General features: G+C 51.2%; 7 protein-coding genes across 7 annotated transcripts; 2 read left to right on the forward strand and 5 right to left on the reverse strand.

Moving 5' to 3' along the window:
• Positions 1-2: 2 nt before the first annotated feature.
• On the forward strand, positions 3-2,280 carry BJY04DRAFT_212447 (fungal specific transcription factor domain-containing protein; the record flags this gene model as incomplete). Its single annotated transcript, XM_073714585.1, has 5 exons — positions 3-332; positions 386-466; positions 520-1,118; positions 1,179-1,370; positions 1,419-2,280. 5 exons carry the CDS (start codon positions 3-5, stop codon positions 2,278-2,280), a joined length of 2,064 nt encoding a protein of 687 aa, XP_073577225.1.
• A 200-nt stretch (positions 2,281-2,480) lies between these two features.
• Positions 2,481-4,068, reverse strand: BJY04DRAFT_212448 (uncharacterized protein; the record flags this gene model as incomplete). The annotated part of the gene is made up of 2 exons (XM_073714586.1): positions 2,481-3,577; positions 3,633-4,068. 2 exons carry the CDS (start codon positions 4,066-4,068, stop codon positions 2,481-2,483), a joined length of 1,533 nt encoding a protein of 510 aa, XP_073577226.1.
• Positions 4,069-4,745: 677 nt separating this feature from the next.
• Positions 4,746-6,252, reverse strand: BJY04DRAFT_2123 (isopenicillin N synthase family dioxygenase). Its single transcript, XM_073714547.1, has 2 exons — positions 5,969-6,252; positions 4,746-5,916 (listed from the first exon to the last, which is right to left on the reverse strand). The coding sequence occupies exons 1-2, from the start codon at positions 6,047-6,049 to the stop codon at positions 4,918-4,920; spliced, it is 1,080 nt and encodes a 359-aa protein (XP_073577227.1). The 5' UTR covers positions 6,050-6,252; the 3' UTR covers positions 4,746-4,917.
• A 165-nt stretch (positions 6,253-6,417) lies between these two features.
• BJY04DRAFT_2126 (amidohydrolase family protein) lies at positions 6,418-7,822 on the forward strand. Its single transcript, XM_073714622.1, has 2 exons — positions 6,418-7,438; positions 7,488-7,822. Exons 1-2 carry the CDS (start codon positions 6,454-6,456, stop codon positions 7,646-7,648), a joined length of 1,146 nt encoding a protein of 381 aa, XP_073577228.1. The 5' UTR covers positions 6,418-6,453; the 3' UTR covers positions 7,649-7,822.
• Positions 7,823-7,996: 174 nt separating this feature from the next.
• BJY04DRAFT_212451 (Tannase/feruloyl esterase) lies at positions 7,997-9,550 on the reverse strand (the record flags this gene model as incomplete). Its single annotated transcript, XM_073714588.1, has 1 exon — positions 7,997-9,550. One exon carries the CDS (start codon positions 9,548-9,550, stop codon positions 7,997-7,999), a length of 1,554 nt encoding a protein of 517 aa, XP_073577229.1.
• Positions 9,551-9,817: 267 nt separating this feature from the next.
• On the reverse strand, positions 9,818-11,636 carry BJY04DRAFT_212452 (major facilitator superfamily domain-containing protein; the record flags this gene model as incomplete). The annotated part of the gene is made up of 8 exons (XM_073714589.1): positions 9,818-9,964; positions 10,014-10,183; positions 10,236-10,736; positions 10,794-10,952; positions 10,999-11,155; positions 11,202-11,220; positions 11,266-11,436; positions 11,491-11,636. 8 exons carry the CDS (start codon positions 11,634-11,636, stop codon positions 9,818-9,820), a joined length of 1,470 nt encoding a protein of 489 aa, XP_073577230.1.
• A 252-nt stretch (positions 11,637-11,888) lies between these two features.
• On the reverse strand, positions 11,889-12,839 carry BJY04DRAFT_212453 (enoyl-CoA hydratase/isomerase family protein; the record flags this gene model as incomplete). The annotated part of the gene is made up of 4 exons (XM_073714590.1): positions 11,889-12,420; positions 12,472-12,535; positions 12,588-12,675; positions 12,723-12,839. The coding sequence occupies 4 exons, from the start codon at positions 12,837-12,839 to the stop codon at positions 11,889-11,891; spliced, it is 801 nt and encodes a 266-aa protein (XP_073577231.1).
• Between the last annotated feature and the right edge of the window lie 222 nt (positions 12,840-13,061).

The raw sequence follows: 13,061 nt of genomic DNA on the forward strand, positions 1-13,061 counted from the left end.
ACATGGTGGAAATAACTGCAACGCCCAATAACAGACATACTATCCAAGCAACCCCCGCGGCACCGTTCACCGAGTGGACTAACTTTCCGTTCCTGGACGCAAGAATGGACTGCGACCTCCCGGACTGCGATACCAATCTCCTCCAGCAGCGGGGATGCCTCTCAGTTCCTGTTCGTCCGCTGTTGAATGAGCTTGTACGGGAATATTTTCTCCATGTTCATCCTAATTTGCCCATCATCAACGAAGCCGATTTTTGGGATGCTTATACTGATACAAGGCGAGACCCTCTCGCACTCATGGTCTTTCAGGCGATGCTATTCGCTGCATGTAGTGTAAGTATATTGACCTTCAACTGGAATCTATACTAATAGTATCCTAAATACAGTTCATTAGCCAGTCATGTATAAAAGGCTTATGTTTTAAGTCTACCCGAGCAGCGCGTGCCGCTTTCTATCAGCGGGCAAAGGTAACATGGTTCCACGCTTTCACACTGTACCTTCGGATGCTAAGAGCTTCCAGACATTATATGACCTTGAGCTGTACAACGATGACTTTTCTGCCGCCCAAACAGCGCTTCTACTCACCTACTACGCCTCCTCCAGAAACCCTAATACAAACTCCTACTGGCTCACTGTAGCCCTTCACCATGCTCGAATGATTCAAGCTCATCGATACTACGAAGCCAGACATGAAAAGGCAAACCTGTTGAAACGAATCTGGTGGGCGTGTATCTGCCGGGACCGGTTACTCTCACTTGGACTGCGACGCCGTTTTCAAATCACTGGCCATGATTTCGATTTTACCCAACCTGGACTAACCATTAGTGATTTCACTGACGAGATCCACCGATCTCTAGTTTATAGCGCCGACAACAAGCGATCTTTGATACAGCTCTTGAGCTCGCAGTGCGATTTAGTCGTTGCCCTCACGAAGGGACTCGCACTACTATGGCCAGCTTCTGCCGCAATCTCCGCTAACGAAGAGCAGCTCTCAATGAGTCTAAGCGACTTGGCGCACTGGCATGAAAAGACACAGCCGCAGTTGAGCTTTCTGGGTGAAACAGGGGTCGAAAATGATTCGATTGTTCTCTACAGAAATCTTCTCCTAATCTACTACTAGTAAGCATGCCTGACTCTCACTCTCAATACGGTGTTCTATCCATCTAATTTTCATTTCAGCAGCGCGCAGCTTGCACTTCAGAACCATGCTATCTATCTAGCCATGGTTAACCACCCATGTACCGGAACCAAGCAAGGCCACAGCAATCATAATCAGCTGCAGCGCGTGGTAGAGAATCCAATACAAGGGATGACGGACTGCTTAGTCGAGCTAAGTCAAAGAAACCTCCTCGGCTACCTCCCAATCACCATGTAGGTCACTTTCGACCTCTACGCTGCTTTTACTGATTATCTGGGCAGAGCTGCGAACATCACACTTCCCCTAGCGTGGTACATCATCGGCACGCAGATATCTTCTATGGAAGTTTCCAAGACTATGAGTCCGACAGCACAGATAATATACACCAAAGCGATGAAGATCCTGCAAGCACAATATGAGGGCACAGATCATATTCTGGATTATATCCAAAAGGTGATCCATCAACTACGCTTTCAAGCAACCACCGACCGCAATATGGCCGGGAGTCTAAGTTGGCAATCTCCTCCAACATTGGGTGCGCAGATGCTGTCTACCCAATGTGGCGTGAAATCAAAGGCAACTGAGCAAGAAGGCACGTTGGTAGTTCACAATCTCGCACATTGTCCACCGCGCGAATACGTACGAATCACCCAGACAATTGATGTCTCACTCGCTATGGGCCGCTTTCCGGAGCGCAATGACCTCCCGATCCCGCTTCAATCCCTAGGTCCTTCTATTGATACCAGACTCTTTCGGCACCTGACCCTACCGGGATCAGCGCATGAGTTACTCTCTTCGACAAGAAACACACCAGTTCGCCGTACACCCGAGCTTCAAGTCTCAAACACAAACTCTGTGTTCGGAAACTGGGATCAACTCACATACGGCGATGTTCAAGGCATACCAGATGGGTTGTCTGTTGACGATGCAGCGCTTATCTTACACGAAGCGCCGTTCGATTCGTACGCGGGGATGGAAGGGATCGATATACTCTCAGGCGCATCGTCCTCGAGGATATTGGAAAATTTGCATGTGTTGGGAGAGACTGCTGACGAGGCTGAATCTAGTACTGGGCCAGCATTGGGGTTGGGATTGTTCAATCTCGGGCAGAGGTCTGAGGCGAATACAGGGGGACCGCTGTAACCTCCTCGGGACATGCAATCTCAGTCAAATCTTGATATATATGGGATATATGAGATATAGGTACAAGCATTTCACAATGATCTGCCACATGGATAGGTCAACGTCTCGAATAGAGATCTCAGATCAAAAAAGAGACAACCTAGCAGCATATTTTACACGTACAAAGTATATCAAGGCAATACGGCGAATATCCACAACTATCAGGGGCACATTCCCTCGCCCAGGCCCAGTTTACCTTCCTCCCCTCGAATCAAGATATCCCACCCCACAAGCTCCCAAACCTCCCTGACATACCACTCCGAAACCGGCAACTCTGACTCCCTTTGTCCGTCGAACAAACTCTCAATCTCAATCTCCATATCCTGCGGTTGCACAGGTCGACGCAATGTCCGTCCCAAGTTTGGATCCGAGCCGTAAACTGCTTGTATCAGGGTACTCTGAAGCCTTCCCTTGACACTAGTCAGGAACTTCGATCTGGGAAATCCTTCAATCTCAGTCGTGCCTGACGTAGAGAGTGTAGACTCAGTTATATCGAATATAGCTAACGCGCTCCGCAAGAGCGGGATGAGGTGTCGCACTTCTACCTCTGCAGCCCGGATTGTCTTCTCATCCAGACTCATGCCCTCTAATCCAGCTGGGTGGGAGAGTTTTGACGGGTCGATCCGGAGATCAGGGCGGAGCTGGAGGTCCTTGAATGTAAACAGGGAGAGGAATTTTCCGGTTCGGGTGAGGAGGATGGAGATGAGGGCTTCGAGGAGGGGGTGGTGTGCTTGGTGGGTGAGGTCGAGAGAGGAGATTATTAGGGAGAGGAGGGAGGTGATATGTGTGGCGGTGGGGTCGAGGGGTGAGTTTGTGTCCGTCTCGGGGGTAGGGAGAGGCTGTTTTGATCTGCGTAGGCGTCGATTGGTTTCGGGCTCGGTGGAGGGTAGATGCATTGATACCATTGTACAGTATTGCGTTAGTGTTTGCAGGAGTGTTTCGTAGAGAGAGATGATGTGGTAGGTGAGGAGTTCTCTGTTTGTGTCTGCAGAAGCGGAGAGTTTTCTGAGAGCTTGAAGAAGGAGAGCCATGGCAGATTCGACGCCATGTAGAGTTTGGGTTAGGTGTGATTTCTTGGGTTGTGTGAGGGCAGGCTTTCTTGACTTGTTCTTTGTTATCTCCCGCGGAAGTGCTCTCTCGAGATCGGCCTCGATTGTCTTGCAGAGGGGAATAGCAGCTTGGACAATATTTGTATTGAGAGGCCGTTTCTGGAGGACCTTTTGGAGCGTGAAGTATTGTCTCATGAAGGGACCCGTAGCTTGAAGAGAAGTGAAGCGTCAGTTAAGAGGGGTTGACGAGGTACTAACACTCACTGAGCCCATCCAATAACCCAGTAGTATTCCCGTCAAGACCACATAGAGCTGCAACAGCAGAATTACCCGGGGGCAGCAGAGTCTGAGCTCGCCGTGCCGCAGGCTGTTTCGACGCAATTTGTCGTTTCACCTCACTTCCAGGATCTTCTTTCGAGCGTTGTTTTGCCAGGAGAGCGTCATTGCGCTGTTCAAGCTCAAAGGTACGATCAAGCAATTTACTATTCTCCGCTTCTGACTTTTCGTACGCATTCTTCCAGAAAGCAACGCTGTCGAAGAACAGCTCTGGGGTGTCTGAGATCTGGGCGCCTCTGGAGGTTTTGATATTTTCGCGAATTTGCAGAATGTACTCTTTGATATCGAGACTTGGAGGCTTTGTCTTGGCGATGGCTAGAGCCAAAGCTAGCTGGGCGGGGCAGGGACGAGAAGAGTCCTCCATGGTGATGAGTGTTGTGATGTTAGAGTATGATTGTCGAAGCATGGTATAGATGGAAGAGCACGTGCTTCCCAACCACCATCAGCTCAATCGAAGGCCTCAAAAATCTATTCCTGCTATTTATTACAAGTGGAATTACGGAGTCTCATCATTTACCTTACAGCTACCGATTAGAGTACGTACTCTTTCCTAAGATCATAACCCCCCAACTCATAAACAGGAGAACAAACCACTGATCTGGGAATGTCCATTCCATGAAGAACCGCACAAGACATGAGAAAAGCGTCAGAATGGATCCAGCCAGAGAGCCTGTGCCGACTTTCCGGCTTGTATAATCGCGGCTAGCTCTCGGTATATAGCAATTCAGCCTAAGTTCCAGCCAGCCTATCATGGATTTTTCGCTCCCAGCCAAATCGGGGAGCATATCGAATATTCTGGGCGAGTAACAGGCTCGGCACAATAGACTGCTTCTGACAGAGACAGGTACATGCTCGACGGACAACTCGTGATTCCAACAAAGTGGCTGAGCGCTTTGGGCGTGTGCAACTATGTCGACCTATGCTTTTAACGATATATCCAGTACCAGCCGTCCTAGTTCTGATTAGCAACTTGATTATCTCTATCGGGGTCAGCTCTCCCTGGCCCCAGGCTCAGTCACTTGCTCCGAGCTTGCTCACTTGGTGCTAAGAGGCTTCTCGACCGCTGGCGTTAACTTAGGTACCGGAGTGGGCGGCCTTTGAGGATATATATCGTATAAATCTCTTGCTAAATAAACATGCCAACGCTAGACACTCGAAATGACACTACGGAATCAAGGAACGGCTCCCATGAGCAAGATTAAGACAAACGTGCTCAGTAAGTAGCCGACAGCCTCTGCACGAGATAATCCCCTGCCGTAATCCCCGGATACTTCGCCTTGTTAATATCCTCTCCCTCCCCATATGTCCCCGGAATCGCCTCAATGAACTTATCCATATTAGGGTTGCAAAAGTAAGCAATGCTGTATCGCTCCGGATACATCTCAGACTCTTCCCCTTCCTCCTCGCCATACATCTTCGGAGGCTCAATAACACGATGCTTCGTACTCTTGATCGTATCATTTGACCACCTAGCCAGCAGATCCCCAGCATTCACAACAACCGTATCCGTAAACGGCGTCACATCCACAAATGTCCCCTCCGGACTCCTCGCTTGTAACCCGCCCCTCCGATCCTGGAACAGAAGTGTAATAGACCCGTAGTCGCTATGCTCCGCCGCTCTCACCTGGTTAGGATTCGACTTGAAGACATCCCGATGCACAGCCGGATAATGCAAAAGGCGCAGGTTATTGTCGCCGGCATCAACAAACTCATCGAAGAAATGCGACGGCAGACTCATACCCAGCGCGATGGCCTGCATCACCCTCACATGCAGGTCCTTGCACTGCGTGAAGAAATCCAGCATCACCTCCTTGAACTCCTTCCCCTCTGAGTCTATCCCGTCTGGCCATTGATTCGGCATCCCCTCCACCCCCTCTCTTCCTATCTCCATGCTCTCTTTCATGTCTGGGTTTTTGACCCGCGCGGTCTCAGCATCAAACGACGCATCCTCAACGGTAGATAACTTCTCGCGCCCTGTACGTACATACCCCCGATTTGCCTGCGGGGTGGTCCAACCAAGCGAATCCTTTTGCTCCTGTGGGCGCGCAAAGAAGGATGCGGAAGATTTAAAAACGCGGGAGGTGACGGAGGGTGGAATTCCGTGGTCTTTTAGGTATAGGAAACCGGAGGTTCTGAATGCGTGGACGATGGAGACTGCCACGGCGTGTTTTTCGGCGGGAGTGCCGTTCAGGAAGGGGGCGAAGTCGATGATCTGGGGGTGTTAGTTTTGTGGTCTCTAGGTGGAGGGAAAGAGTGGGATGTACTGGGATTACGAGGCCGTCTTTGGATATTTCTTCGGTGACCGGGTGGCAGGCTTGGAGGGGGAGATTCCCTTCGTTGGACATGGTGGATAGGAGAGTGAAGTATGAAGTATGGAGTATAAAAATAATGCGACTGCGAAGAGTGGAAGAGGGGAGGGGATGGAGGAGAGGAGAGGAGAGGACAGGACAGGGGAGGTGATGAGGATGGGGAGAAGGAGAGGAGCGAGATAGCTGGAGGAATGGTAGGATGGTACGATTGATAACCGCTGGAGAGGACTATCATCACCAGGAACAAAAGGGTGGCAGGTGCGGGGAAGATAGCGAGATACGTTATCTCGGGGATGTTGATAAGGTTCGCTCGGAGAGCATTGGATGGAATGCTGGCTGCATGAAACAGCTCCTAATCAACCCCGCAGCTCTCCAGGGATCACAGCTTCATCCTCTCTTGATCTCTTCACTTCTTACTCACTTGCTACCACACTACCACCATGCCGCTCATCGTTGACATCCACACCCATGTCTACCCTCCAGCATACATGCAGATGCTGCGTGCGCGCAAAACAGTCCCCTACGTCCACGACCCATCCGACGCCCAAGACCCCCGCCTGATCATCCTCTCTTCAGACGACGATCCCTCAATCCCTCTTGACCAGCGCGGTCGCCCGGTCGACTCCTCCTACTGGGACATCAATGTCAAGCTAGACTTCATGCGGCAGCATGGCATCAACACCAGCGTCATCTCCCTCGCCAATCCCTGGCTGGACTTTCTCGAGCCGTCCGAGGCACAGCTCTGGTCGGAGAGAATCAACGATGATCTCGAAAAGACCTGCGCGGAGGTCAACAACACCGCTGATCCGGGAAAGATTCTCTCGTTAGAGCAAAAGGAAACGCTATTCGCTTTCGGGGCGCTACCATTAAGCGCACCAAGCTCCGACATCGTCGTGAATGAGATCAAACGCCTCAAGACCCTTCCACACCTCCGCGGCGTGATAATGGGGACATCAGGACTAGGCAAGGGTCTCGACGACGCAACCCTCGACTCCGTCTGGTCCGCCCTGCAGGACACAGAAACCCTCATGTTCTTGCACCCGCACTACGGCCTCCCCGACGAAGCATTCGGTGGCCCTGAAGTCACAGCCCGCTACGGGCATGTCCTCCCGCTAGCCCTAGGATTCCCACTCGAGACAACGATTGCCGTTACGCGGATGCTGCTCTCTGGGGTATTCGACCGGTTTCCGAAGCTGAAGATTCTCCTCGCACACTCTGGCGGCACGCTCCCCTTTCTCGCTGGCCGGATCGAGAGCTGCATCCTGCACGAGCGGAAATTCATCTCTGGGGGTGGAGACGTGCAGGGTCCGCAGAGGAGCGTGTGGGATGTGCTCAAGACGAACATTTACCTTGATGCGGTGGTTTATGGGAAGCCCGGGCTGGAGGCGGCGATTGCGGCGTCGGGAGGTGACCGGCTTCTTTTTGGTATGGTTTTGTTCTGCTGGTTAGGAATTGGAGGCTGACATGTGTACAGGAACCGATCATCCATTCTTCCCTCCATTGGATGACAAGGAGAGTGACTGGCCGAGCGTGACGACGAACTATAAAGCTATCCATGCAACGTTTGATGAGAATGCAGGGGTTGTGGAAGGGGTACTGGGTGGAAATGCTGCTCGCATTCTGAATCTAAAGTGATGCTTTGCTGTAGGCGGACTTGTGACTACAAGAACCTTTGGCAGTAAGCATATAGACATATCAGGATTGTGTTTCAAAATCGTGATCAGAGCAATATCGACCTCGTCGAGACGAGTTTGTCAATACACATGCACGTCAAGTGAAATGAGTCAATTTGTATATAAAGTACTCAGCCCTCTTAGCCCACATAGACCCGATAATTAAATAGATGGCTGGAGGTTAAAAGACCAGAGATGGTAAGTCTTGTATAATCCGCATTGTAGTCTAGGTCAAGCTAGGGCTACACTGATGGCATCCAAAGCAACCATATTAGCTCGATCGAATATACCCAAGTTTACCTCAACCCGCTCACCCACAAACAAAACTGCTCGCCTCCCTGACATCCCCACCCGCATACACCAATCTCTTTGGAAACACACACAGATCCCTAGTGATATCCTCTCCGTCATTCACGCCCCTAGCAAACAGCGTCTCCGGTGCCTCACCACCCTCCACCCAGTCCACAAGGGCTTTCAACGGATCCACCGGACTAGGCCCATACCCACCGCGACAGTGCGCAACCCCAGGAGCAAAGAACAACCGATACCACTCATTCACAGCCTCTTCCCCACCAAGATCCCTCTCCACCTGGTGTCGGAAATCAACCATCCCGAGCGGCGGGATTGCGTCGTCTGCGAGGCCGTACCAGGTAAGTAGTTTCCCGCCTCCCCGTGCAAAATTTGTCAGGTTGAGTACGCTATTCCCGTAGAGACTGCTCATCCGCGAGACTGAGAGGTTGAACGTTTCCAAGAATGTCTCGTAATCTATTGTGGTTGGGTCATACGACTGATCTCGGTAGGTGAGGTATTTGATCCACGGCTCTGAGTGGCGGAATGGGACGATGACGGATGTCCCATTCGCTAGGGTAGTTGTGCTTGCGGCACCGGAGAAGGATACCCCAGGTGCGAGGCCATGCCAGAGCTTCTTCCCTTCTGGGGTGACCGGGCCCTCGAGGATCCTGCGCACGATCTCTGCATGTGCAGAGGTGATCACAGTCGACGACTGCGCTCCTAGCTGCGAACAGGGAATTTCCTCTCCAACTAACACGGATGTGTCGAAAGCACAAGATGCCAGTAGGTCGGGGTCTGAGATAAGTCCATCCGCAACACCATCCAGCGGGTCGCAGTGCTCCAGGATCGCAGCCTTGTACGCCTCAAAGACACAGTACGGCGGGGTCTCGGTCTCCCGCATCACAATCGCAGGCCAGTACGCTGCGACTACAAACTCCGGCGCGCCCAGTGCCGGCGCTGTAGCAAGGATCCCGTCAAAGTCGCTAGGGTAGTTGGCCGCAGAGGCATACCCTTGTCTCCCGCCAGCAGAGCAGCCACTATAGTACGAATGCGATAACTCCTGCCCGTAGAATTGGTTGATGAGTGCCTTCGATAACTCTGCCGTATCATGGATGGACCGGTAAACGAGGTTGATTACTAAGTCTTCGTTGTAGGATCCATTTGGCCTGATTGCCCATGCGCCAGTCTGTGGGTCGAGGGTGTTGTTTAGCGTCAGTCCGCCGTCTGTGGATGAGGCAACCCAGCCTTGCGAGACGGGCTCGAGGAGGTCTCTGTCGCCGGAGCCGGCGGCGAATCCGCCGCCGCCGGTGGCTAGATAGCGGGTATTCCAGCGGGATGGGGGACTAGGAAGGAGGATTGTGCTGTAGACGATGTCGTCTGCTCCAGGATGGGTGACGGATACGGTGACGTTGCAGAAGCTGGTGGGGTTTCCGGACGGGAGGGTGTAGTTGGTGACTTCGACTCCGGAGTGGAAGAGGATTTCAGCACCGGTGATGTTTGGTGCAGCTAGGAGATGGCAGAGGATCGGGGAGGGATAATTGGGGGAGCAGTGGGAGGAACTCATGGAGGACATTGTGAGTGTTTGATGTGTGAGAGGATTGTAGCTTTCTAGGAACACTCCCCATTTCTGCTCCCTTTATAGTGTCTTGATCGGTTAAACAGGTATTACCGAGGGTAGTACTCCCGAAGCAGTGGATTAAATTCTGAAGAAGTAGTATGTGAGTGGTTGGTAAATGAGGGGAATATCCTTGCATTGGGATGATATAGTAGGCATGGTCTAACCGAGCCGTATGGGGTACATAATAGGTAGGTCATAGAGATTGACATTTAATCAAGTAGTTCAAAGCGTATACAGCCACCCCTCCCTCTCTCCAATTACCATCTCCCCAGCCTTGACAGCTTTATTGCACCGCCAGAGATAGAGATCCATCCCGACAATCATAGCGATACTCGTCATCGACAGCGCAAACGTGACCCAAACACCAGTCTACCCCGTCAGAACCGCTTTCAAACTCTCGAAGTTGGAATATACTCACCGGATAAGAAGGACTCTCACTCGAGATAAAAGCACAACCCGCAATAATCCCCCCAAGCCCCCCACCCATCATGCAAACCGCAGATGCAACTGCCCGCTTCGAATGCGAGGTGATATTGTTCGCCTGGAAGGTAAGGACACCAGGGACGCAGAATTGAAGGAACCCGATGCCTTGCACAAAGTCAGTCCTATAAAGAGGAAAACAGTGGAGACAGGGAAATACCCAAAAACGACCCAAAGTATCTCGCCGCATTCGCCCTCCCATACACGGTAATCAGCATCCCCACCGCAGTGAGAAGTTGATGCACCGCAATAAGCGGCCCTCGGATCTTATACTTATCCCCCAACCACCCCGAAACAAGACACATAACCGCGGCCAGAATATACGGGGGGCAACTAAGGAGTTGAGACTCTGTGGTGCTAAATCCCATTCCATCGCGGAGGATAATCGGTAAGAAGTAGGAGTATGCGTAGCCTGGCAATGTGGACGCCATGAGGTTGAAAGACCAAAAGTACAATTTCCAGTCTTTCAGGTGGAAGAGGATCCGGGAAAGCGTGACTTTGTCTTCTTCGGCATCACCGCGGTCTTCGTTTATACGGGCGATCACGAAGGATTGGGCGTCCGGTTTGAGGAAGCTGCCGGCCTTTGTGGGGAAATCGATGATGATGAACCAGCCGATTGCGCAGACTCCGACGGTGAAGGCGCCTTCGATGATGAAAATCCCTATGTATTGCGTTATAACGGCATTGCATAGATCGGCAAGGAACTTGATCAACTTACATCGCCAGCCTTCAATTCCCCGCGTACCATTTAACTGCGTCAGCCCATAGGCAATGATGGCAGAGAAGCCGCTCGCAAGAACAGACATGATCCAGAAGCTGGACAGTCTCTTGCCGACTTCGAATCGCGTATACCAGCAAGTGATCAAATAAGTGCATCCTAAGACCGTCAGTCCCGTAAGCTTGCTGGAGTATGATTACAATACCAGGAAGAAAGCCTGCCTCAAACACTCCTAAGAGTGTTCTGCAGACGGCCATAGTGCCCCAATGGTGGGTGAACCCCATACCGATCAAGATGGCACCGAACGAAACTCCCAAGAAGGAAAGCCAGTTTGCAGCCCCAGCTTTGGGGAGAATCAGATTCTATAACTCGTCAGTTTGTTTGATCAGTGAGAGTGGATGGCCATACGCTGGGGATCTCGAAAAGACTATAAAGAGTAAGTATCATGAAAGCGTAGGGCAAGGGAACATACATGTAGGCAACAAAGAAGAGCATGACGATAATTGTGTATCGATCGCCCACTGCAAGATCCAAATCCTCCTGCATGCCAGCCACCAGAGCGAGTCCTAGGTTTGTGCGATCAACCAAGGAGATGGAGTACATGACCCCGAGGATTGGAAGAAGTCTCAGATCGATTCGTCGGCTGTGGTGTAGTTAGCATTGATTCTCTAAGTAGCGAAGTCGACAACCAAATTACATGACTTTTTTCTGCTCACTGGGGTTAAGATTATGGGCAGAGGTCATCTCCCCTTTCGGATCTTCGACATGGTTACTACCCACCTCCTTATCAGAGGCAAAACCAACAGCACGTTCCTGGTCGTCACCAGTAGGTTGAGGAGCCATAATGGTTAAATCAGAATATTTGTCGTCAAACTTGAGCAGTATTCCAGACGGAGAACTCGTCCTGTTCTTAACCCTACCCTACCTTCTACCTCCAATCGAACCCCCGCATTGGTGGCGTTAACCGAAGCCGATATACCGGGGTAATAAGCATGGCTCATTCATTGGCTGTCTCCCTACTTAGCCTTCGACTACAAAGAAGAGGAAAAGAATCTCGAAGCGAATGTCTAGCTTAGCTCTCTTTCAAAAGTCAATTTAAAGGCTCGACTCCTTCTTCCTCTTCAACGCCTGCTCCCTAGCAAAACCCTCCGCAGCCCCCCTGGCGTCCTCCGTCCTCAACAACTCCACAAAACTCCGAAACTCCTTCTCATTCGCCCGATGTAACTCCTCCCTCCAAGCACCCATTATCAGATTCTTGTTTACCCACACCGACTCCCCCGGTAACCTCGCAACAGACCTCGCAATTTCCAGAACATCACGCAGGAAGGTCTCCCTCGGTAAGACCTTGCTCACAAGACCGGCCACTTCAAGCTCCTTCGCGCTCATCCGCTGCCCAGTAAATATCAAATGTGATGCTCGCTGTCGACCCATTGTCTGCGCAAACGTAAAGCTTGAGCACGCCTCTGCGCAGAGACCCCATTTGATAAAAGGAGTGAAGAAGTATGCGTCCGGGACGGAGTAGACGAGGTCGAAGAGCCCCAGACTGCTGGTGCCGTAACCGACGGCTGGCCCGTTGACAGCAGCGATTGTGATCTTGGGGCAGTCGATGAAGAGTTTGTTCAATTTGCTGCACTTTCGTTAGACGAGGGTTGAGGGCTGAGAGGTGATGGGTTTTTACTAGAGGATTTGGGGGTTGGAGTTTGCATATAAGGTTTCTGGCTGAGGGGAGGACATATCCATGCCTTGCGATTCTATTGTCAGTGTGATTGGCAATCAATCAGCTGAGATACTTACCTGTTGTGAAGAATTTCCCCTCTCCCGTCTGAACGATGACCTTGACGGCGGAACTTGCAACGGCCCACTCAAGCGCTTGCAGAAGTTCCTAGTCAGTGTTAGTCGGAGACAATCTTGTCCCAAGGGCCTGCATACCCGGTTAAGCTGGTTGCTGATGGCATTTCCAACTTCAGGCCTGTTATACTTTAGCACGAAAATGCCATCTTCATCCAAAGTAGTGGCGATATAACGGAGCTGCGGCAAGGGGATCATATTGGGTCGTACTGTTCTTTACACTTTCTAGAGAGTTCAGTTCAGCCTTCATTCTCTTAAACATTGGCCTCCTTGGTTATCCGCGGTCGTCGGTACGTTATCTAAAGCCGAGGCTACCAAAGTCCATAAAGGTCTATAATCTGCCACCATTGACACCTCCAACAGATTAATACACTACTAAAGAATTATTAACTACTACTACTACTACTACTACTACTACTA

The sequence above is a fragment of the Aspergillus karnatakaensis genome, assembly GCF_047715665.1.
Source record: "Aspergillus karnatakaensis strain CBS 102800 unplaced genomic scaffold BJY04scaffold_1, whole genome shotgun sequence".
NCBI classification, from domain to species: domain Eukaryota; kingdom Fungi; phylum Ascomycota; class Eurotiomycetes; order Eurotiales; family Aspergillaceae; genus Aspergillus; species Aspergillus karnatakaensis.

Excerpts from the sequence above, each read along its gene's own strand:
- BJY04DRAFT_2123 (XM_073714547.1), bottom strand. The coding sequence starts at position 6,049 with ATGTCCAACGAAGGGAATCTCCCCCTCCAAGCCTGCCACCCGGTCACC. Across the intron at positions 5,917-5,968 it reads AAGACGGCCTCGTAATCCCA|ATCATCGACTTCGCCCCCTT; the intron begins GTACATCCCACT and ends TAACACCCCCAG.
- BJY04DRAFT_2126 (XM_073714622.1), top strand. The coding sequence starts at position 6,454 with ATGCCGCTCATCGTTGACATCCACACCCATGTCTACCCTCCAGCATAC. Across the intron at positions 7,439-7,487 it reads AGGTGACCGGCTTCTTTTTG|GAACCGATCATCCATTCTTC; the intron begins GTATGGTTTTGT and ends ACATGTGTACAG.